We start from the raw sequence: 23,557 nt of genomic DNA, 5'->3' as shown, positions 1-23,557 counted from the left end.
CTATTGATCCATCCTGGTGTACGCAAGCCCGACCGTTGGATAGACAAAATGCGCGACGGTAGGCTATCATGACAGCACTTCGAGCGTTGCTCTCTCAGCCCGGTGGTGTTTGGGCACTCCAATTGCTTCCAATGCCTGATCCCGTGTCTGTGGAGAACTTTCTGAACTCTGTGGGCAAAGAGCCAGGCCGCTCTCCTGTTTTCACTTTCACTACCCTCAATATCCACTTTGCGTGCGAAATCAAATCCTCTTGGCAAGAAACGTACCAGGTACCTTCTTTTGGACGTACCAGCATTCTCAGCCTCTGTATGCTCGACTCCGTCATCCAGGTTCTCCGAGCCAGCAACCAATGTCCCGGAGAAAGGAGAATCTTCTGCCTTGGCGGGGAAAATACTCATCGGCTGAGATGAGGCATTCAGCGACCAAAAGATTGGACACTGACTCACTGAAGATAGGGAGAAGGGAGGGTAGCAAATAAGGGCGCGGGCGTCAGAATTCGATCGATCAATGAAAATTAGATATGCACATGAGATTCGGTTGAAGGGGGAAGAAGCTCGAGCGGGACAGTGGGTAGTCCTTCATTATCATGTCGTCTGGCGGCAGCAGTTCGGACAAGGAAGAAAAATGGGTCATTATTAGTTAGCGAGCTAGCTGTGAGGCAAACATAGTATTCAGATATCTCCTATACACACCCTCCTTCCCTCCATTCTTCTTTGATGACAGACAAAAGCTTCGACTTCGCCTTCCGCTTCGTCCCATACTCGCCTCTCCTCCAGCTTGACCGCTACGACCATCTCCCTTCCTGCCTTGGATCCAGCCTGTCAAAGCAGAATACCGGTCTCCCCAACCTCCCTTCCGGTCTCATTTGCAAGATGAAGCCCACAGTGTACCTGTATTGCGTGACCCGCGCATTAGCATCGTACGCACAGATCGGTCGTGTAATAACTATGGAATCTTGGGTAGGGTCTTGGGGACTGCGCTTGGGTCGTAATGGGAGGGTGAAGTGAGGAAGTTTCGAAAAGGGTGAGACAGGTATAAGGGGGTTGACTGATGTGGCAGCGCAATTCGAAAGTTTTGATCATGACTTACAGATGCGGGTGGTAGGCGGGTTTGAAAATCAAGGAGGTTCATTGGCGCGGCGAGGTGGTGGGGTACATGGATACGTGGGACGGGTGGGAAGTATGGAGGTCGACACTTGATGCATTTGTCTATAAGTATGTGGTATCCCATGGGACGTGCTGTGCCCGCTTCAACAAAAGCGCCTACTTGAAGCCCAGAAGCTATGTTAGGCGACGCAGGCCTTGCAACATCAACCAGATTTATCGCTCATTGTATCAAGATCCTTGCCCGTGAAAAGCTGACCTCTTGGTCATTGTAGAAAGATACACATTCAATTCTTGCGTTGCTCAATTGTGGTAACGGTGTACACCACCTGAGAGTGTAGTAGAGGAGTGTAGTCTTTCCTCTGTCTTTACACCAATTAAGACGACTGTCTTGGCTGCACACGTACGAAAGCCTTGCAGGTATCACCCGACGTCTCCGCTGGGGAAATCTTGCCTTCTCCGTTGTCTTACGCGACGATGGAATGGTATCAGCGTACGTTTCTCAAATAGACTATCTCTTTCTCAAGCTGACTTCGTGGCTTCTGGACTGGCCTGATAGGCCGATCTGACTCTCGCTCCTCCGTTTTGTCAGAACTTGGAGGTATTTTGCCTCTGACCCCAGTTGTTCTGTTGCTGAACACTCATCGCAGTATAAATGCCATCTTTCCCTGATCGCTTTCCTGCTTCTCTTGATATGCTCCCGCGCTGCTTCTGAGATATTGGAGGGGGCTGCTGCTGTTCACGGAGCTGCAGTAGATGAGGCGGTGGACGCAGGTGCATTGGGTGGTAGTTATCGCATACTTTCTATCCGCGGTTAGCTCAACCTTACTATCACAGGGGATATGTACTCCGTAGCGTAGCCTCATACGTGATTGGCGCGGGAGATGGACACTGTCAGCCTTGGAGCCACAGTCCAGAATGAAGCGAGCGGTGGCCGAAGACCGGCTTTACCTAAATGAAAAGCGAGAACGAACTCCGAAGCATGTGCTACGAAAGTCTTCTCTTTTCCATTACTGTGGCCTTGTAATTTGGATTTTTACAAGTCTTGAGGTGAAAGTTCTGCACACGAATCGGAAGGCGGACAATACTTAATTCCTAGCGTCATGGCTTACTCACCGTGAGAGCAATGGGCTAACCCGAAGAGGCTTAGCTGGTTTGCCCCATCCAAGCAGGTCTGAGGCAGGGAGTAGTGAGACTTGACAAGCAGAACCTTCTGTCCATCGCCTTGCTAGTATCATGACTTTCGTCTCGAATAACTCGTGCTAAAGCTTAAAGGCCCTTTCAACATGGTCGAGGTTGCAATCACAAAAGCGAAGCTAATTGCATGAAGCGGTTTATCTTTCGCGCAGCAACTAGGGTACAATTCCTTTTCCCTCGCAGTTTCGAGTAGTTTTAGAACATGCGTGATGATCTGTGCGAAGGAGAAGCGAACGGGAGGAGAGTCAGAGTTAGCGTAGCGAGATCCAGATGTAACGTGCTGTGCTTTACAAGGCAAAGTTCGACATGTAAGATTGCTTGGTTCATTTCTGTATAAGGGAGTGCTCAAGGATAGAAAAAATGTTCATCAATGTCAGACGCTTTCATAAAAGCGCCCCCTTCAACACGAATTCCAGCGAAGAAAAGTGGCAGAAACAGCTTGTCTACTGTCTGTAGAAGTCTCCAGCCCAAAACTCTGATCACTGCCGCCGCCGGTCTTTACATATCATTTCAGCATGCTTCGAGAGCACCACTGACGCTGCCTTTCATGGCCTTTTCATGAATATATCCACAAATGCTTCCTTAAGTGCTCCCACAACTGCAATACAAGGCCTGACTGCCAACCCGAGGATTCAGCTGATTGGCTGAAGAAGTGATTGGTCGTAATACAAGATCATCATATGCATGGAAAGATTGACCAGATACAGGAAGCGACAAAATACGTCATAAACAACCTGGGACAATCCAATGTGCTTCGATATTCTTATGATGTATCTGAATATGCTGTGCAGCTCGTCCGATGAATCAGGGGTCTCGCCAAGATTAGGCAAGATAGTTGCGTGAAACTACGGTTGATAGCAAGCCCACCAGATGTAATTGATATCCCATAGCACACATTGAAGGGCCATGTAACAGTTTTCGAAGGAATGACAATTCCTTTCCAGTCTGGCGCTAGCGTTCTTGGAGGTGGCGTTTCCCAAAGGAAGAGACGCTCTGGTAGTTAAATGGCCAAGGAGAACTGCCACTGTCGACATGCAGATACCCAGCATCACATATTGACATGAGTCTTCACGGCCCACACTTTGACAAAGCGGCACCAGTGTCCATCAGCTCCCACCTCGACACGAGTATATATGCATTGATTTCTCACCATGCAGGAAGCTCATACAACACCTTCCACGCCTTCCGGGGACGCGACCTCTGACTTCTTCCCACATCATCGAAGGACTATTGAAACACAATACCTCAATAGCGAAAGTACCCTCATACCCAATTCCTATCTCGTTTTTGCGGATTGCGCCTGCTCGGTGGTGTTGACTGGAGGGTTAAATGATAATTCATCGTTTCCCAAGTTCATACCGTGAGCGGATTCAGAGTCTAGGACGTGATATAGTGGGTTGTTCGAGGGCAGGTTGTGAGAAGGCGGTATCACTTGCTGTTGCGGATGCGGCTGGCTAGCTTGGGGGGATTCTTCATAACTGGGGCTAGCGATGGATATAGTGAGGGCGAGATCTGGGAGGCGTAAGTCGCTGACATTCATGAGGTTGTGAATAGGACACTCTCCTGAGCTTATGACTATATATTCTGCAAAAAGCCCCAAAGCGCCTATGCCGTCCTCAAATGCGAGAGCTCTGGCCTGCATTCGCTCGATCAGGCGAATTAAAGAATACTTTGTAAGCTAAGTAGTATGTTCGAAGTATTTTATCGATCATGAGGCCGTGTAATGGATGGATTTTGGTAGATCGGAAGCAAAATGATAGCCCTTTGAGATACGGACGCCTCGCCTGACTATGGATTGAGACTTGCTGTCACCCCTCGCAAGCACCGTCAGGCGTTATCACGACTCCGCTAATAGAAGCTCAATACTGGGCAAAAGCGCTCTCAACAAATTCTGGCTAGCGTTGAACGACCTGCAGGCTGCCGGCTGCCGTTCATCTCTTTGGTCACCACATTACGACTTCATCTGCCTTCGCAATCAGACCTTCCCATGTAAGGCGAAGTCAAGCGAGCGAGCTTATCAACTCGTGCTTCCTTTCATTGTGTCGGTGCGAACACGCTCGTTGCGGCTGTAAGATTTTTCCTGAACAGCCGGCCAAACGTGCAGCAGGTCCGTGAAAGCTCGCTGTGAATCAAACTCAATGAACTGACATTTTCCACGTGCCAGACTCCAGCCCCTTCTGCCAAAGTCACGTCCCCAACCACTACCGGAGCAGATGCCACTGCCAATGACCAAGACCATAAAGAGGATAGTCATAATGAAGAGGTGGACGTGCATCACTCTCGCCGCAGTGGACGCCAGGAGTCGCAGTCAATCCGCCGTCCTCCCCCTCGCCAGCCCAAATTGAAGGGGCCGTCCTCATCACAGCAGCAATGGGCTGCAGTCTTCAACTTAACCCGTCTCGACCTCCAACTCGACGTTCAAATTTATCTTGAGCACCAGAACAGCTCCGGTTCCGCTGAGTTCTTCCTCGGCGAAGCTCTCCACGTTTCCTTCGCCGACGCCCCCGAGAATGACAACCCATTCGCACGCTTGCAGCCCCGAGCTCAAACGCAAGCAATAGCAAACCTTTATGTCATCGAAGGAAAGCTCAAGTACGTGGAAACATTCACCCATATCCGATAATTGTTCGTATGGCTGTTCTTCCACGATTATATCACGATTGCGTGGGGCAAGAAGGCGAGGATGACCAATAAGAAAGCCCGTGATGTTGTCGATGCCCTCGGAATTAGGGATACAGACAGGTCAATTACGGAGATCAAGGAGTCGTGGGCACGTTTCAATAAGATGGGGAAACATTTAGATGCGCTATGCAAGGAAATGGGTACAGGGGCTTTGTTCTGGTTGCATCGGGAGTTGTCGGCGAATTTGTTGGTTACCCAATCTCTTTCGGACTTTTTCTCGGGTTTTCATGAGTTCTTATCTTTGCGTTGTGGAAATGAATGCCGTGAGGGAAAGGTGATGGGCTAACATTTTCTTATAGCGTGTTGAACATCATGAACAATAGTGGGGACACTTTCAACGCCGCTATCCAGCATTTGCATGATCTCGGACTCAAAGAGAAAGCTGAAAGCTATGGCAATTTGTTAGGCGATAATGTCCGGTTATATATGGCTCGCCAGTTCCAGATTGACGCTATTCGGAAGAAGCAATGAGTGAATGTTCCGGCGATTGCCTCGCGGTGGGAGACTATCGGGGTGGGAAGGGGTTGGACAACAACGCAGGAAGCGGTGAAGCTTGAATGTATCTAAGCGACTGCTGATGAACGAATAATAAATCACGTAATCGAGACGCGGTCAATGTGCAAGTTGGTGTTGTGTTCTTCTTTCTTGTCGGAATGTGCTTGCCAGAAATACAAGCTAACGACCGTAAGTATCTGAACAACAGCAATCAGGAATGAAATTCAAAGAATTGCAGCGGCTTGAGTCTTGCTTTCCAACGTCCATGAAATGCTCTGCTCGCTTTCCCTCCAATTTTGTCGTCAGCATCCCATACTCAGCCTCAAATCGCTCTGTTGCCATTCACTAGGGAGGCCTCGCCCAACCCATCTGCACTGGAGCTTTCTTCCGCCCGCCTATCTTGTAGCAGCCCCTCTTCATCGTCGTGAGAGTGTACTTCCCAATGGACCTTGTCCAGAGCTCATTATTCCGTGACAAACTCTCCAACCTTCTCTGCCGTCACCTGCGCATGAATAAAGTCTCGGTATGACATCCGCCTCTTCCGCAATGCCTCGCGCGTCTCCCTCACCCATCTCTTATACTCCTCTACTTCTTTGTCCAATCATTCCTTGTCTAGAATTTCTTGCTGTGAGATTATTGCTTCGACATCCAAGCCGTTCTCCTCATCTTCGTCTAGTGCACTGGCGCCACGCTTGCGCGATGGCAACTCCCTGGCTGGTGTAGCTGTGAATTTGAAGGAGCTGGCTCTTGTCATCTGAACGAGGTCTCGTACTTTGGTCTCCGCATTGACCCAGCGCTTCTCTGCAACGTCGGCCTGATGCTTTTTCTCGGCGGCGTAGGAGTTGGATGAGTCAGACGCAGTAGTTGTGACATCCTTGCTCTGTTGTCGGGAGCCACTGGCTGTCAATCGTCTACCTGTAATACGGCTGGGTCCTGCAGCGTTACTTGGTGTGGTATTCAAGAAGTTGGGATCTTCCGTTTCTTCTTGCCCTGCGATCTGGCTCGGAGGGTTGCCAATTGCTGTGATGGGCTTGAACGCTCTATCCACATTCTCGGAAAAGGGAGATTTGGCAAGGGACTTACTCATCTGCCTCTTCGCCATCTGCGGAGCGAAAACCCTTAGAGCTTGCAGTACACGTAGACTATCAACTTTGTTGTTTGTCACTTTTCCAGCTTTAAGCGGCGGCGTTACCGGCTTTAAGCTGGGTCGTCCAAGCACAGTAGTATATCGATAAAGAATCGCTCTCAGCTTCGCTAAGGATCTCAGACTGCCGAGTAAATAGGACCTGATTCTACCAATTCAGCGGGCTCCATTGCCCACCGTTGGTTCACCAGGCCAAAAGGTCTAGGTAATCCTGTAGCATTACTGTACATTGACACTTTCCCCAGCTATGCCGCCGCATTAGCTGACACTGACACCACAGTGTAGTGATCTAGGCTGTCTTGATCCGCTTTAGCTGACAGCGGTACTTGCCACTGTCTCTACTCAATGTGTTGCTGCTGGATTGCACGCATAACCCTGCTCACAGGTAATCGCGCGCTGTGGCAGAACCTCTTGACGACCTCATTCTCACCACTGACTATACGCAGATGCCAAGTTGAAGAAATTTTTCTGTTGGCAATTCTGCGCTTGCATCGCCTCGGCTCAGCTGTAGACAGTAGTAAATGCCAAGCCGTGAAAACTTTTCACGGCTTGGCAAATTTTCTCCACTCCGCTGTACCTTAGTCAGCAATCAATGCCAAGCCGTGAAAAGTTTTTTCACGGCTTGGCAGATTTTTCGGCTCGATTAGGCCTAGCTCAGCCCCGTCTGACTTGTCTTTGTTCCCATATCACGTTCCTAGATGACTTGCAAGACAACCGACAAATCTATATTCAGCCCACTCCATCTAAGCTTGCTCTCACTACTCACTTTTACTTCGCCCATCAATCCAAGAATCCTCCCCTCAGTGCCCCACTTTTGCTTTCCTAAACCGCGCAAGTATTGACCTGTGCTAGCGACGTACTTTTTCGCCGAAGACTGCGTTCATATGGAATAGCCAGGGGATAGGGAGCTTCCACCTGAGACAAAGCACGTTCGTTGACAACCGGAACTATCGAAACATCTCTGAGCAGCCCCACAACTCCTCACTTACCTTGTAACGCAACTCACTAATATATCAAGCCCATCTCTTTGTATCCGCTAAACACCCCGAAATGGTTGTGGTGGTCTCGCAGCTATTGTAAGCTACGCTAAGTCATCTAAAACTAATGTGAGGAGTCTTCATGATTGTCGAACGCTTTTACCGTCTCTAGCTGCTTCGCGTCAATAGGTAGCGAGGCACTGTCGACGGCGCATTGAAATCAAACATTGACAGCACACCATTTTGCAGCAATGGGCACGCTGTTCCCAAATCAGAGCCTAGTATGAATGGTGTCAGGTTGACATCACGGAGGATTCCAATGAACACAGAGCAGTGGGAGAGCTTCAAGGAGCCAACACCCACTGGATCCAGTCTCAGGTACGTTGAGCGAGTCATCCCAATCCTTTCGTTGTGTATGTGAATCTGGTGCTTTGAGCTCACGGGCTAATTCTGATCTTGCACTTCAGACCCAAGCCAGTGAACATGACAGAGGCGGCTTTGATGGAGGACCTGGAGAGGCTCAGAGCATGTACTGACACCAATGTCTTGTTGCAGACGGCAGATGCTTTGATCAAGCGTTACGCTGAATGTCTGTTCACGGCAAAAGACGCCATCAACGAAGTCTACGAAGTTGTAGAGGAGGTTCAAAGTAGGGATCTTTCCGAAGAGATATGTGTCAAAGTCTTCGAATGGCGCGAAAACCTCGATAGACATCTCCAGGGCATAGAGCAGGCCCGGAGATCCGACGGCGCTAAGAAAGGGTCTGAAAAGATTATCGTCAAGAACTGGAAAGTCCCGAGTTCGATGGTCTTCGAAGCTCAATATTATTCAGATGAGAAGGCTCGAACGTTCTCTCGAAGTGTGATGAATGACCTGGCTCAGTTGTCAAAAATAACACCCCTACAGCGAGGGCAAGAGCTTGTACTGCAAAATGTGCATCGTCGTATAAATCAGAACCGAACCAAGACGAAAATATCACAACAGCGAAAGTTTATCGGGAAAATTATGCTCAGCGATGTACACACAGCACTCCAAGATGCAAAGGAACACGCCAGTAGTAAACGGAAGCCTTCCGTGCAAGATGATGGGGTTGACACTGGACCTTCAAAGAGGCTTAAAGAGACGGAATCAAATACTGGTCTGGTAGACAACGCTTCTGACATTCCCACGCCACCTCCAGAGGATGGCTCCTCGACACCTTTGCTGAACCTGAGTGCTACCATTAGACGTGGAACGCCCTTTGACGAGAACAACAGCGACTCGCCTTCAATCTTGACTCCGGAGGTGGGACGGCATGGCCTCGCTCCCTCAATCCAAGACAACCTTGCCGACTCAACAAAACCTATGCTCCTATCACCGCCAACAACTGGTGATTTCGCTGAAGACGGAAGTCTGATGGACCCCGAGCTTACGTATGATCAAGAGCACCTTGAAACCCCGCTGGAGCCCGATACATCTGGAGCCTTCGCGCAAACTCGCATAGAGAGCAGCCCCTGCCCTAAGTACGAGTCACCAGGGAAGTCCTCCGAACGAGGACTCTCTCCCGTCCTCAACTTGTCTCTGGACTCAAATGACACTCCTCGAGGCCAGGATAGAACTCTGCGCGAAGACAAGATGCTTTCTGCCGCGGAGCGATCATCTTTGCCATCATTGACGTCCCCACAACAACAAGACCAACTCGCACGCGAGAAAGCCCTTGAGACTCTCCAGGATGACCGGATGTTGTCTGATACAGCGATACATCTTAGTTTGAAACCATTTTCCGGTTTGACATGCTGCATACTCGATCCGCTTTGGTTTGCAATAGGTGAGTGAGGCCAGCCTCGAATCTCGTTCACGTCTATAACACAAAACACAGATGGAACAGAATGGCCCTCGATGCCTAAATTAGCTCCAGAAAAAGAGCTTTGTCTGATCCCGCTACATTCCCGGACACGATCGCACTGGATGCTGGCCATACTCAGGCCTCTAGACCCCAGCATCACGTATTATGATCCCCTTCTTGTTCCTCTGGTCCCAGCTCAGGAAGATCGTCTGAAGAAGTTGGGGTCGAAGCTCATTGATCATGGAACACGCACACCACAAATGGAATTCAATCAAAGTTTTGATGTCCAACAACAGAAAACAGGATTCGATTGCGGCGTTCACGTCTTCTTAAAGGCCATCTACGAAATCACCGGCTCACCAGCACCAAAGCAGCATGACTGCCCTCTCGGAAGACTCCATATGCGTTCGATTGTGAGAGAGACAGAAGTTGAACAGGAGACACAACCGAGACCGCCAACTTCGCTGTTCCCCCTGCATTCTGATCGCGTTCCAGAGAAGGTAGACATCATCAAGGGACTGTACAGGCTAGAGAGCGAAGCAGAAGAGGCCTGGTCAGTAAGCCAGTCTGTACGCGACCTCTTAAATCACCATGAAAAATTGAGCAATAGGAGGCAGCTAGACTGCATTGAACAACTAAAGAAGCAACAAGAGAGGCATGATGTAGTGGAATGTGCTTTTACTAAGTATAAGAACATGCCAAGCGACATGCGAACCAACGACGTTACAAAGTTTTTTAACGACAAGCGGCGCAGCGAGGCTAACGCTATAGAGAAGTCACAAAAGCGCTGCGAACGTATGGCAGGCGCGATGAAAGCACTTGTTGCGGCGTGTCATACTGCAGATGCAGTTGCAGAGGCAAGGCACCTGATATGGCAGGCTTCAAGATCTAAGTCCGAAGAGTTCGAAAGTTCAATGAGAGCTGATATTTTGATGATGGAGGAAGCCCTGTCGATGCGTGAGAAGCCATGAACTTATCACAGCTTCAATCGAATGGGGTTGCAATTTGGGATGGAGGATTCAACAAGTGTCGTAAACCATAGCTTAGGCTGCTCAATTTCTGGGGTGGAATTTCGGCTTTTCGTGAGAGCTTTTGAGCATTGCTTCCTTTGTCATGGTCGTGCATCTTTCTGGTAGCTTAATGAGATGATTTGGAGATTGCCGTGCTTGGAAAATATTAAAATGGAACGGGTGTTCCGCCGGCTTGGCCGCATGGAGTCTGAAGCAGTTGGTGGTTGAGCGTGTTAGCTTCAGCTTTTGGCACCCAACTGCTCCATGCTATGGATGAGTGGACGTCCGTATCTTTCACCGCTAGCAAAGAGCCTTCGACAGATTCAACCTTCAGGGGGTTTCATTGTCAAAGAAGTAGTCACTGACTTTCAACAAAATTCTGCTTACAATGCGAATGCATCGAAGGTTAGGGATAATCTAGCTTGCGCTTCACTTACCTATATGAAATTTCATCCTGTTCCTTTCTACATATGTGCTCTTTCTCCTTCTGACCACGCCATCGCCCTCAGCACACCGTGGCGCTGGTGTGCAGCGCCTAATCAGATAAGTACATACTATCAACCACCCAAGTCTTCATCGTTCCACTCCTCCCCCTTCCCCCCCCCGGCGTCTTCTCTCTCTGTCACTCAGAAGGTTCAGAAGAGAGAAGAAGCAGTATCTCGAAGCACCGAGAAAATCAACATAGATAGTACTCTCACGCGAAGCAAAGGGGCCATTGACGCCTCCTCTTCTTCCACGGCTCGACTTCACATCAAGCGGTAGACTTCTCACATGAAATGCAGTCCTGATACTGCCATAGCTGTCTGGTGCTTGGAGAATACCAAAAGACTCGCTGACTAGGTCAGGACCGTGTTCGCCGACCAAAACTCCAAATTACGAGGTGCTGCCGCTTCATCATCAATGCGCGATGATGGAACCACCGCGGGACGCGTCTACATTCACTTTTGTTTATCACTCCCCTTCCCTTGTCTCCAAATTTCCACACGCATCGAGTCTAACTGCTAACACCACTGTACTATTTCACCAAATCAATTTTCGCTCTGTGAGTCTCGCCTTTACGATCAACCATCCTCTCCCTAGCTTCAGCAAGTCCTACTACCGTAAGAACCGCCATCCCGCACTCTTGATCATCCAACAATGCATAATGGCTAATCTATTTCTTCCTTGAACAGTCAGAAAACATGCTTGATCTCGTCTGGCTCCTCTGGCTGGCTGCAGCCAGTATCTCATTTGGGCTCGTCAACATTCTTCTTTTCGCACCAATCCCGTAAATCCCCCTTCCCCTCCCCAGCCTTCTCCTCCATCTTTCCGCTTGCAAAAACTAACCTCAATTTCGTGCCTTTAGCCAGAAAAAGCCTCGCACACAGCTAAAAAGGACGATAGTACTGAGTAGTGCTGAGTACAGCCGATACCAAGAAGAGATGGGATTGCGCACACGACTTGCCCCCCGTCCTGCGTGGCGTCAGAGAACACGATATTTCTGGATCATTGATTTGTGTGAACCAGGAGATGAGTTTATGGCGCTTATGCACGCAAGGACTGAGCACATCTCTAATTGTGTATGTCGATACTGCTTGTAGTTTGGAGAGGTTGTTGGGTTCGAATCCCAATTGCGCTAGTGATTGTTGCCGTGGTTGAGTCGGGGTTGAGAGTGGAGAAGGCAACGACTGAGATGCGATGAGGGAGGAGAGGGGGGTAGAGATGGAGCGATGAGTGCGGTGGAGGTAGTTTTCGTTTTGTTAGGCCTTGAGAAGGTATGTTTGTTGTCAGTGGTCAGCCGAAGTGGTAATTCTGCCGGCAGGAGGATTTCACAAGGCTTTTAAATTCGGTCTGTACTGCCTGCGGCAGTCTTAACTAGGCATGCATTCACTTTTTGTGCCTTTTGACTAGTGGAGGTCTGCTATTTATGTCTCGTTCTCTCACGCTAATAGCTATGCCTGCCTCTTCTACCTATTATGGCACTTCTACCTGCCTCTTCTTCCAGATCACACTTTCTTGCCTGGCTCAATCATCTGATTCTTCGCTCGGAGGGCTTGACTGCTCATAGTCCGAGTCCTTCCCCTTGTCATCTCCGCCTGAAGCCGATGACTTACCTGCCGACGATCCTTCGCTTGACTCCGTTGTAAGGTCGCTTTGATTCGAGGCAGGAGAAGTAGCGGCCAAAACGTACTGATCGTCAAGGTGGGACTGGACGGCGTCTTCGATCTCGCTGCTAAATAAGTCCAATGGGATATCGATGGAATCCCCTGGCGGCAGTACCACACCTCGCTTGGCCCAGATGTCCTGCTTCGAGATCGTTATATGGCCGGAAAATGTAGGCCGGTTTGCTTTATCTGCATCCACTCGCTTCGTCGCGTCATACATGACAAATAGCTCTGGCTTCCAAGTCCCACTTGCTGTTGGAGAAGATCGACCAATCCTAGCAATAAAAATCCTCACACTCACATCCTGTAGGTCAAGTTTGCGATCGACAACGGGGTCAGATTTGGCAATTATCAGGCAGATCAGAGTGATATCGCCATGAGATCCATTGAGGTAGTGGTGTGCCTTCTTCATCAGGTCATCTTCAGTCTGGGATACAGCAACTTCAAAAATAAAGAAAGGCTTAATTTGTGTGCCGTCGACGACTTTCATTGACATGTCAGGATCTCTTGAGTATTTGTTATCATTTGACCATACTGTCATCTCTGCGAATGGAACACATTAGTCAAGACGCGGACAGTGCCACAAAGGGGGCAACTAACGACCACCACCCTTGACAAGCTTCACTTCAGAGCCACTTGGTAGTTTCCAGCCCTTTTCGAGGACCCTTCTTTTGATGTTCGCTGCAAATTCGTGGCACGCACCCACTAAACTCTGGTGGAGTTCCCCAGGCATGCTGATTACGATTCCGCAACGATGATATCGAGTTCGAGCTCGCTTTGCAAGAGTCAAGTCCTGGTGTTTTAAGAATTGATGGTAGTCGGATTTTGTCGCCTTGACTAGGTATCCTGAGTCGAAGGCTTTGAATGGGCGCACAAGGGTTCTGTCCCACGAATGCCTTTCGCAAGGATGTATTAGCTGAGGATCGAAGAGCAATTGCATTCCCCTACCTTTGATCAGTTGTTGAACTAAATCCGATTGCCTTAAATGTCGCGTTCACTATTTTGATTGTCTCTCGAGTCTTGGATTGTTTCCTGCGCTTATGACGTGGTGTTGATGCCGATGCCAATGCCGATGGCTGGTGTTGCGACGTTCTGCAATCTGAAGGAATGCTGGTCGGTGCAGTCGTTGATGCAATGACTGATGGCGCAGGAAGGGATTCTTCGCTAGATGGTAAATTGATGAGTGAATGCGCAGATGGTACGCTTGCACCTGTGGCTGTCGAGATCGGGCTATTAGAGGAGATGCTCTGGGGAGAGTAGTCTAATGGTGTGGACGATGTAGCAAGGAGGTGTCCGAGATTCGACAGATTATGTACGGATGACGGAGTAGTAACGGATGGAGAAGTTGAGACAGGTGTGGCAATTGGGTAGACAGGTGAATGCGAGAGGCGCTCAGCCGGGTCGGATTCATTCACTTCAACAGGCGACGTGCCCCTTGAGATGGGGCTTTTGGATGGAGTCGGTGGGCGCTGCATTGTCGGACATCCGATCGCAGGTGGCTGAATAGGTGCTGAAGTAGATGAAGATGAGTCACGCAAGCTTGCTGTCTCCTTCTGGTTTGGCGCGTCGTAAGGAGATGCCATGGTCACGGAGGAATGATCAAGGTGGAATGTTCAAGATGCTCGTCGTAGCCCCAATCGGCTAGCTGGAGGTCTCAAATGACTGTCGACTCCTTTCAAGCAATTACGAGCGTTGATAGTCTTGATATGGACTTGCACAGGCGCACTCTCTCATACTTCGCGCGTTGGTCACGAAACGTGGGGATTTACTTCAACAGATAGAGACTTGAGAAAACGATCAATCGTATTGATGCTGCTGTCAACAGGCGTACGCGCTTGGTAAGTAGGCGCTGTGGGCACTTTAATGACGTGTCGTCAGGGTGTTGAAAGGTGTAGGACACCAAACATATGAAGTTGAATTCATTTGTATAGGACGTGAGGCGCCTTGATCGTAGGACGCCAAGGGCTAGGAAGCCCCTGAGGTGCTTATGTAATATGTCATCCCCTGATATCAATGTAGTGGTTGAAAATACAGATCTTCAACTCTTGTTGAGTCTATGCTAACAACTTTATAGATTAATATGGGACGCAATTACTTGGGTCTATACTGCTACAGGTTATTCTAGATATTTTAAAGATGGCACCATTACCTTGCGATGAAGATGCGGGGTTTGCGAGTCTTGCAACACTTCAAGACTGTTTAACACTTCTTCGTTCTATATGCTTTCCTTGCTATTGTGCCTGCTAGCAACTTAACTATCTCGTATTGCTACCTTATCTCAACTATAAATCTATTAAACGATCCTTTCCTACCCAATTGCATTCACTTTCAACAATGTTTCCAAAACTCTCTACCAAATTGAGTGCCCGTCATGATACTATTACTAGGCATCTATGTGACCTTCTTCGCCAGACCCTCCTCCTCAAATTCGACATCGAAGTAAGGCAGCCAACAGTGTCGGGCTTGCAGCAGCTTCACCGCGCTCTAGATGTGGTTCTCGCCGATCTGTCAGTTCTTATTCGGACCCTACGAAAAGCAATTGAGTCACTACAAGGGGCCCAAGGGAGGTGGTCGGGGTTTTTTTGTGTTAAGAAGGAGGAGAGAAGGTACGACAAGCGGTTTTTCGCATTTGTCGAAGCAGCAGAGACGGCCACAGTCATGTAAGACATATTAATGAAATGGCAGCGATGTAAGCTGATTCTAATCTTAGTTGCGAGGATCCGAGTGCGACGGCCCACTAGGGGGCAGATTCTAGGGATGAGATTTCAAGAGAAGACAGTCGGGCGGCCGTTGAGCGCACAAAGGGGGCGTTGAAAGTAGCGCGAGAGGAGCATAGAAGGCTCTTTCAATTGAGAATCTCGTTGCCCTCACCTAAAGTTCTCCACCGCGCTATCCCTTCATCCTGCTTCCCTTCCCCCTCCGTCCCAAAAACCCCAACTCCAAAGCTTTTCTACCGATTGAGGACAAGGGAGAGAAAAGGGGGAGTCATGGCGCCATCTTCCTGCTAAAACAAATCATATTGCTGGTGCGATTATCGTTGGAGGTTGGCGGCGAAGGCGTGGTCAACAGTAAGCTTTGGAGCATTAGCATCGCCGCCACTCAATCGCCGTTGAAATTAGGCTGCATAATACCTTGATTAGATTCAACCTTCCTCTTTGACAGTAAAAATTCTGTTGCGATCTTCACGAGGGGTAGTAGTCGTTTGGTTATCATCGTATGCCCAGTCGCTCCAAGACAAGCGGCGGTTCTCTTCACTTTTGCTATCATGAGGGATGACTGGTGCAGAATCTTTGCGGGGCTTGTGGTGCCTGCCAAAGCGAGCGGTGATAGATTCCACAAAATGCCAAATTTTCTGAATAAATTGCATGGTGGGATAAGTACTGGCACTTACTGTCAATGAGTCTGCGACTAGTTGGATGATGCAGAGGGATTGCCCTGTTCACTTCAGTTTTAGAAGACATGGGCCTAGACAAATTAGATCATTCACTTCTCTGCGTAGTGTTAGTGACATTGCGTCCAATGCTCACCTCCCGCGCTAAGGCAAGAGTGTCGGTAGAGCTTGTAATACCAATGTTGACATTTATCGAAACCGAAAATCGTCAGTGGGGATTATGTAGGGCGTTGTTGCCATCATCCACGTGATAATTACAATAGAACCGAAATCAGCTCCCAAGCTCACTTGAAGATCGCTCTTTATTGACGAAAATCTCATCCTTGAATCTCTTTGCAACCACATGCGATTTCCATCGCTTTTCGTGCACTCCTCGAGCACTTCCACGCCCCTGTCTTATCCCAGTGTATCCACCATCTTTCTCCCCTGCCAGGGGTCCGCCAGCATCACCCCTTCGCTTCCCTGCTTCCTCCCCTTCCTTCCCTCCCCTACACCTCCCCTTCCAGCATATCTTCGTCCCCCAAGTCCTCCTTACGCACCCAACTCCTCTTCCACCTCACCCAAACATCCGCACCCTCCTTTCCCCCCTTCCTCTTCCCTCCCTCTTCCCCCTCCTTCATCCTTCCGCAACATTTCTCACAAGCGCAATCCCATCTATTCTTCACCTCGCCCCTCATCGACCCCTCACCCGCCACAAAGTCCCATGCCTCCCTTGTGATCAACATGTCCTCCCATTTCACCAGCACGGAGCCCGGGTCGCGGGATAGATCTTCGCTGCGCGTGTAGGAGTGTATGGGCCATTCGGCCATTGTTTGGATGTCGTGGATGGTAAGGGGGCGGAGAGGTTCTTCGCACTTTGGGGCAGGAGGGGTGGTGGTTGGTGGGCAGTCGGTGGTTGGGATGGTGGTGGTGGAGGATGGGTTTGTAGGAGAAGGGGTGGAGAGATGGTGAGGCGGTGAGGAGGTGGGAGGGGTGGGAAGGGTGTTGGTGGGAGGTGGACTTTTGGGAGGAATGGTGGCGGGAGGCGAAGCGGCAGGTGGATAGTCGACGGGGAGCTGTTGGGCTGGCGTAGAGGCGCGCTTTTGCCTCTTTGTGCCCACGTGCCGTGAGGAGTAGACGATTGTATTCTTGCTCTTGCTCTTACTCATACGCTTGCGCATGAGCTCTCGAAGTCGCTCGGGCGAGGACTTATGCTCGGTGTTGATGAGATGTAATAAAGTCGGCGCTTGGTGCACTTTTGCCAAGGTTCTCTCGGGCATGTCCTTACTTTTGCTATTGCTATCGTGCTTGCGCTTCAGGTCTCGAAAGCCCAGGGGCAAAGGCTTGTCATCCTTGGTGACGAGAGGCGAGGAGGTTGGCGCGTGGTCAGGCGTTGGGGAGGTAGTAAGGGCTGGTGCTCCGTATTCTTGACCCAGCACTGATTCAGTGTCTTCCTTTGATCGTGCATTGACATGGTCTTCTTGTGCTCCTATATGGTCATCCTGCTCATCTATAGTATTTTCAATTGCTTCTGCATCAGGCTCGATTGGCTTTTGAGCAGGCTTTTCCGGTGTAGTGGGCAGGCTGTAGACTGCTCTTTCGCGCCGTAAGGGATTGCGCGGCTCTACCGAGTCCTCGTTGAGGACGGTCTTTGCCCAAAAACTGTTGCCAAATAACGCAGGCATCTTCGTACCGCTGCCGTAGTGGATCTTTGTGCGGCAAGGAGGGGTACGACAGAGGTGATCTGTGTCTGCTGAGGAAGGTAACTCGAGACGCACTGGCTCTTGACCTGTCTTCAATGCGGTCAGCAGGGCAAGATTGCGATAGTGCACTGAGAATGCCATACAGGAACGAAGACGCGTCGCGATTGTTGACACGAGGGCTTTTAAGGTTAGAGTTAGAGTTGATGTCTAATGGGTGCTAAGCCTTGGGCGCAATTCTAGCGCACCCTGGCCCAAGAGAGGCAAGCCAGAAAGGGTCGGAAGTAGTTCGGAGATCGACAGCATTTGAGAGTTGTTGAGACAATTCCTCTGAGCGTTGGAGGAGGAAAGAGAGTAGAAGTTCGAGGCAAACAATTTAGAAGGAGCCCTCTTGGCGCTTCAGGCAGTGCTAGCGGTCCGTGCCGAAAGACGGGCATTTCAAGTGGAACCCCCGCGCAGATTGAAGAGCTCTTCAACGGAGAACATACATTTTGTGAGTATCACGAACACGAGAAACTCAAAGCACAGAGAATACCGTGGCATCAACTTGTTTCCAGCAGGTTGTAAGATCGACATGCTGAAAGCAAACCAGATAATAGCAAACCCTCCCCGCTTCCAACTCGAGGAGAAGCTAACGCGCACATAAGACACCGCCGGCCTAGTGAGTGATTATGGGTGAAGCTGACAATGGACTCAACATCGGCATTGAGAGTCAATCAGTCTGTTTCAGACGCGTACCACACCCTCTTCACATGAACTTCATCTAGACATTATCCCGATCGAAGGACAAAGGAGGACTACCTTGGTCATGTCGTCTGAAGACAGAGCGGATTCCACGCAACTTCCAACCCAGCTATGAATAGTCGCTCTCAACTCTCCCACGCATCCAATTGAAGACGTGAATCAACATCGCTATCGCTCATTCCAAGGCCTCAACAGCTGAGCGAGATTCGGACTCACGAATTGCAAGATAATTTGCATTATTCTGAAGGCTTTTTGAGTCCACAAGAACATCTCGCATGGCTTTCGCCGCTCGATGAAGTTCGAAAACGTTCGACGGGCAACCCAAGAAGGTTGCTAACCCTCGCGGTGCAAAATGGACGTTAATGGAAACCCACTCTAGGCGCACACTTTGAAGATCCTCGAGCAACTGGATGGACGCTCTTGCTGCTGTAAGCTCAGAATTAGGAGTTGTCAACGCGCGATCCTCGTTGCTCCCGCGTCTTCCAAGACGGTAACACCGGAGATCCACGGTGAACAGTTTGAGGCCAGTGAATGCTTCGGCTGTAGTCTGGGAGATGATATGACGAGGGATGCTCCTTACGGGCTTTCCATACCTCGAGTATGCGTTGATCAAAAGATGAAGGCTGCGTAGCGTCCGCCTCTGCCAGGGTGACAGCAATTTCGATAATGCGATCAGCGTGGCGCCCTCCGCAATGATGAATGTGTTGGTGCTCCAAAAGATATCGTACGCCTCTTGAGAAAGTTGTCGACAGCAGCTCAAAATTGCGAGATCTACTCGCGAAGGCGATGCATGCATTCGGGCTAGGCAATTGGGGTGATCAGTCTTCCGTTGCGCTTGGTTCCTTTCTATGCCAGGTGTGTTGACGGACTGCTCATCGCCACGTCTGATGGGGTTCCCTTCGCATACATGGTGGACGAACTTCGTAAACGTTGCTGTACGGAGCTCCTCCTGCGATACATCAGCAATAATCCTGAGTGAACAACAGGCCTCAAACCTCTCCAGATATCTTGTACGATTGACCATGCCTGTCGCTGGTCGGAGAATCATGCCCAACGACCCAATTGTTGGGCATGGTACAGAACCGGACACCATCAGCCCTTATCCCAGAGATGGCCCTGATGTGCACGCATCGATCTCCAAGCACATATCTTAAGATTTCTTTCCGCAATTCGAACGGTAGGGAAAGAAGCAAGGGTGTGGAAATCTCACCGTCGCAAGCTTGCCTAGAACGCGCCATGGTGGTCTGCACGAAACTGCTGCCTAGGGTGTGACCCACCACATCACGCAAATCTCATTAGCCAGGGAAAGTCAGGACGAAAAGACGAAAGACAAAGTCTTTGACTCGTGTGAAAATCTCTGCTGTGTGAGCCCCACGTCGCTTGTGTATGTATCCGTGGGAAGCAAACAAAGCCTTGTCCTTCCCTCAATGATTCTGCTCTCCTACCGACGTTCCCCTGCTTCTCTCCTGTCCCCAAGATGCGCTCTCGCTATGCTTCCTTGATTTTTGCGGATCAAGCATGGCTCTCTGACGCCCAGGGAATCGCAGCAACCGAATCAGCTCTTGCTGTACCCGTTCTCAGCCCTTTCCCTAATATACTCCTCAAATAAAACATGCATCTAAGAAAAGGTCAATGATAACGAAACATCTAGCAGCCATCAAAGCAATCGAAATTTTGGACTGTGGCTTAAAAGCCATACGGTAAACGCCTGCATTATTTTCCAGTCGCAGCTCAGCTCAGACGTTTTCGAAGTCAAAGACCTAAAAGACCTTGACCGAAGTCTTCGGAAAGCCAGGATCTGTAATGGCTGGTTGGTTGTCCTAGTGAGGTCTCTATCTTTTTATCATAGTGTGCACACTGTACTGTACCTTCCTTTGCCCCTTTGGACCCGTCTGTCCCATTTCTTCCCAGATTCACTTGCCCACGCTCATTCCTTCTACCCGTTTCTCTCTATCCCCTAGTGCCGTTCCACTTTCCCCCCTTTGCCCTTCTTCTCTCGTTCTGGCTTTCCAACCTCGATATTGACAAATCGCTGAAAGTAGATTCTAATTTAACGAGCCTGAGCATTTCAATCGCGAAAGTGTGATATATGTGTCGATAAATCGTCCTTCAATGATTATAGGGAGGTTGTGGGGAATTTGAAGTGAAGACGGAGCTGGTTGTCGAGGAATCTGGGTAAGGGTGAAGGTACGTTTTGAGGTGAGTAGCAACCTTTAGGCAATGGTTGGGTAGCGGATTGGGGTTGTGGACTAAGACGGTTGTCGAAAGGGTGAAGAGAACGGAGCAGGTTGTAGAAGCATTTGGTCAATGCGAATGCTAGACGCGTAGCCGTAGGGAATTCTCCTGACGAGCATCAAGATAGAATATGGTAGTGAGACAATGGCTTTCGCGCTAGAGGACGCTCTCTGTTAGAAAAGCAAAATTATGATCATGGTTAGAAGTCGTGTAAGTTATGCACTTGTTAAAATCAGCGCAGCCCTTCTGTCGCAGGATCTTGAGCGATTATGGAGCAACACCCCTGGAATCCCCAACAGAAAACTTTCACGTCGAAAGACTGATGATTTGCACGGCTCTGAAAACTGCGGCGACAAGTGTTTCGGACAAAGCTTCTTGCGTTCACGAGATATAAATCTGATTGCGCGCAAATCTCTCACGTTGATTGACTATTGCGAGTTTAAAGTACTCTGCACCTTTTAACGCATTGTCTCTTTTGCAGTAAAAGGTTTGTATGTACCGAAGTCGTAGTTCAAGATTGAGTCCCTCCGGCTTTAGAAACTATAACTGCCGCAATGCAATAGAATACCGGCGATAGACGAAATCTGCTCTATGTGAACCTGCAGCCTTGTGGTCAGGCTATCTCCTATCTGAATAAGACCTATTGCGAGTTAGCTTCCCTCCACATACACTTCAAGACTTAAGTCAGCAATTTTTGTGAATCAGCTCTGATGGCATCCACCTACGCGATCCGGATGGCACCATTAGAACTGCGGAAGAGGGGATTAGTGGAAGTCGGAGTTTCGTAACATGCTATCCATTGCAGACGAGACGTGCAGTGACACAGCTATCTTAATTTGAACCTGGGTGTTAAGTCTCTTGCTTCGCAAAGTAAAGTGTCAAGTCTACGACATTAGGGGTCGACTCAGGAGGATTTAGGAATGTTTATGTTGCCAGTCCATTCTTATTTGTTGCACATACTTCCCAGCCGAAGATTGGGCGCAGAGACAAATCAGCTGAACAACATGATTCGCCCGCAAGCGCTCCGAGGGAAGGTAAAGAGCATTCGGTCTCTGCCGCGGTCCTGAAAGCGAAATTTTGCACGTCATTAAGCGGAGATATAAGATTTCACTTATTGCCTCTTCTCCTCTTCTTTTCGCCCCATTGTACCCAGACGTACAATTTTCTTGTAGTCTAAGAAGCCCTTCAAAAGCGTGGTCTATCAGCTTCGTAAAAGGGAGATCCTCACTAGGGTCTGGTGACGAAGAACTCGGGAGTGAGAGAGACATTACACATTTCTAGGCCCCACGGAATACGAGTTCAGCCTTTAGCGTCAATGTTGATGAACAAGCGGTAGCCACGTCTACCGTTGAAGTGGACAACTTCCCAGCTTTCAGTGTCAAACTCTCGCTGATGCAAGGCCGTTGATCGAGCAGAAAGACCCAATTTTACCTCGTTGCATACTGTGCCCGTAGTATCGCCACATACATGAATTTGTCTGAGCTCAATTCTTAGACGTCTATCTACGGTATCAATTCATCATTTCTCCAGTGCCTGGAGGGATGAACCAGTGAAGTAGGCATACTTGGTGCCGCAAAACCCATTGATCGTGTTCCAATTCATGACCAGTCTGAGAGGCTTTTCCGACTGGCGGGGTCCTCTGGTGTAGCACTCTTGAGTTACGAGGTAGGCGCCAATCAACAACAGCGGGACGCCTTATCAATCGTCTCCTTCTCATGCACCTGTGCTGTTCGTACGCTGTTACTTTTGAGGCAATGCCTCTTATTACTAACAAGGCTGGGGGTACCTTGAGTTCGCACGATAGATTCTTCAACGCGCCGACGTTGGTACAGCAGCTCCCCTATGCCATCTTCCCTTCTATGGATGCGCATCCTCCGTTCGACATAATTGCCAAGGAGCGCACCAGACGAACGGCTGTCATGCAGGCCACGAAGGGCCTGATCGATCTAGTCTCTGGTGATGACATTTTCACGCGCTTTCTTGCCGATCGAAACAATTCGAAGGCCTGTGCACTTCTCCTGTCCTCAATCAAGTCTCTTTCCTTCGATTTGATGAGATGCCAAGTGCCAATACCTAAACGCGTCGATTTATAAACATCTTTAGGTGCAAGAGAGATAATGAATTGGAAATGCAGATTTCGCAGGTCACTCAGACTGATGCACCAGCTGGTTACTCGATTCAGGAAATGTGGGGACCCCGCTTAGATTTATACACTTTCCAACAACCACAGGGTCATAGTTTCCAGGGGCCTTGGTTCAAAGCTCTCTGAACAGCCTTGGGTCAATCCTCCTATGCGCCATCTCCCTGCCAAAAGAGCTGCCGCTTGAACAGCAAGTTCGGCAAGTCGAAATCTTGCAGCGCTGAAAGCCGCCTATCACAGCCAGCTAGACACAGACGAATAGAATCATAGGGTAGTCACCTGCAGAACGAACAACACGCTGTATACAGTCGTGAGGCCAATACATGGAAGTCCTACCTCGATGCGTATTCGTATGTACGCCCTTTCTGTATCCAGGTGATAAGTCTGCACCATTATATCATAACATTGGAGTACGACTCGAAGTCGAAGGATGAGTGCTCGCCCCCTACGCAAGAAAAGAGGACCGCTTTCAAGGGTCGTTCTATCGCAGATAGAGGTAATCATGTTTGCAATTCCACTCAATGCCGCGACGCCATCCACAGTGGCGATATCGAGGATCTTTATGGCCCCCTTTTAGTGAAGCAATTATATAGGACAGCTTCTGACTGCATCATAGTTACTCTGCGTTTTGTAATCGCAAACCCTGGAGGATTGTGAGGAGCCATTGCTTCTGTCAGTGATGGAAGGCTTGATGAAGCGTGCTATTTTTGTGATCTCTGATGGTGAAATTGAGGCATGTGGCTTGGCATTCACTGCTTTTTGGAAAGCGCTGAGGTTTCAGCAGGTTTGAG

The 23,557-nt window shown here is 49.4% G+C and overlaps 8 protein-coding genes across 8 annotated transcripts; 4 read left to right on the top strand and 4 right to left on the bottom strand.

Moving 5' to 3' along the window:
• Positions 1 to 1,406: 1,406 nt before the first annotated feature.
• Positions 1,407 to 1,883, bottom strand: KY384_002846 (uncharacterized protein; the record flags this gene model as incomplete). Its single annotated transcript, XM_044811368.1, has 2 exons — positions 1,407 to 1,432; positions 1,721 to 1,883. The coding sequence occupies 2 exons, from the start codon at positions 1,881 to 1,883 to the stop codon at positions 1,407 to 1,409; spliced, it is 189 nt and encodes a 62-aa protein (XP_044671644.1).
• A 2,104-nt stretch (positions 1,884 to 3,987) lies between these two features.
• KY384_002845 (uncharacterized protein) lies at positions 3,988 to 4,923 on the top strand (the record flags this gene model as incomplete). Its single annotated transcript, XM_044811367.1, has 2 exons — positions 3,988 to 3,996; positions 4,465 to 4,923. The coding sequence occupies 2 exons, from the start codon at positions 3,988 to 3,990 to the stop codon at positions 4,921 to 4,923; spliced, it is 468 nt and encodes a 155-aa protein (XP_044671643.1).
• A 60-nt stretch (positions 4,924 to 4,983) lies between these two features.
• On the top strand, positions 4,984 to 5,453 carry KY384_002844 (uncharacterized protein; the record flags this gene model as incomplete). Its single annotated transcript, XM_044811366.1, has 2 exons — positions 4,984 to 5,168; positions 5,282 to 5,453. The coding sequence occupies 2 exons, from the start codon at positions 4,984 to 4,986 to the stop codon at positions 5,451 to 5,453; spliced, it is 357 nt and encodes a 118-aa protein (XP_044671642.1).
• Positions 5,454 to 6,078: 625 nt separating this feature from the next.
• Positions 6,079 to 6,579, bottom strand: KY384_002843 (uncharacterized protein; the record flags this gene model as incomplete). Its single annotated transcript, XM_044811365.1, has 1 exon — positions 6,079 to 6,579. One exon carries the CDS (start codon positions 6,577 to 6,579, stop codon positions 6,079 to 6,081), a length of 501 nt encoding a protein of 166 aa, XP_044671641.1.
• A 1,502-nt stretch (positions 6,580 to 8,081) lies between these two features.
• Positions 8,082 to 10,394, top strand: KY384_002842 (uncharacterized protein; the record flags this gene model as incomplete). The annotated part of the gene is made up of 2 exons (XM_044811364.1): positions 8,082 to 9,405; positions 9,457 to 10,394. 2 exons carry the CDS (start codon positions 8,082 to 8,084, stop codon positions 10,392 to 10,394), a joined length of 2,262 nt encoding a protein of 753 aa, XP_044671640.1.
• A 2,043-nt stretch (positions 10,395 to 12,437) lies between these two features.
• On the bottom strand, positions 12,438 to 13,310 carry KY384_002841 (uncharacterized protein; the record flags this gene model as incomplete). Its single annotated transcript, XM_044811363.1, has 2 exons — positions 12,438 to 13,120; positions 13,178 to 13,310. The coding sequence occupies 2 exons, from the start codon at positions 13,308 to 13,310 to the stop codon at positions 12,438 to 12,440; spliced, it is 816 nt and encodes a 271-aa protein (XP_044671639.1).
• A 1,601-nt stretch (positions 13,311 to 14,911) lies between these two features.
• Positions 14,912 to 15,318, top strand: KY384_002840 (uncharacterized protein; the record flags this gene model as incomplete). Its single annotated transcript, XM_044811362.1, has 2 exons — positions 14,912 to 15,237; positions 15,288 to 15,318. The coding sequence occupies 2 exons, from the start codon at positions 14,912 to 14,914 to the stop codon at positions 15,316 to 15,318; spliced, it is 357 nt and encodes a 118-aa protein (XP_044671638.1).
• Positions 15,319 to 15,676: 358 nt separating this feature from the next.
• KY384_002839 (uncharacterized protein) lies at positions 15,677 to 17,791 on the bottom strand (the record flags this gene model as incomplete). The annotated part of the gene is made up of 2 exons (XM_044811361.1): positions 15,677 to 15,885; positions 16,657 to 17,791. The coding sequence occupies 2 exons, from the start codon at positions 17,789 to 17,791 to the stop codon at positions 15,677 to 15,679; spliced, it is 1,344 nt and encodes a 447-aa protein (XP_044671637.1).
• Between the last annotated feature and the right edge of the window lie 5,766 nt (positions 17,792 to 23,557).

The sequence above is a fragment of the Bacidia gigantensis genome (assembly GCF_019456465.1).
Source record: "Bacidia gigantensis strain McMullin 20006 chromosome Unknown contig_175, whole genome shotgun sequence".
Taxonomy (NCBI): domain Eukaryota; kingdom Fungi; phylum Ascomycota; class Lecanoromycetes; order Lecanorales; family Ramalinaceae; genus Bacidia; species Bacidia gigantensis.
This window is presented reverse-complemented; position numbering and strand designations above follow the sequence as displayed.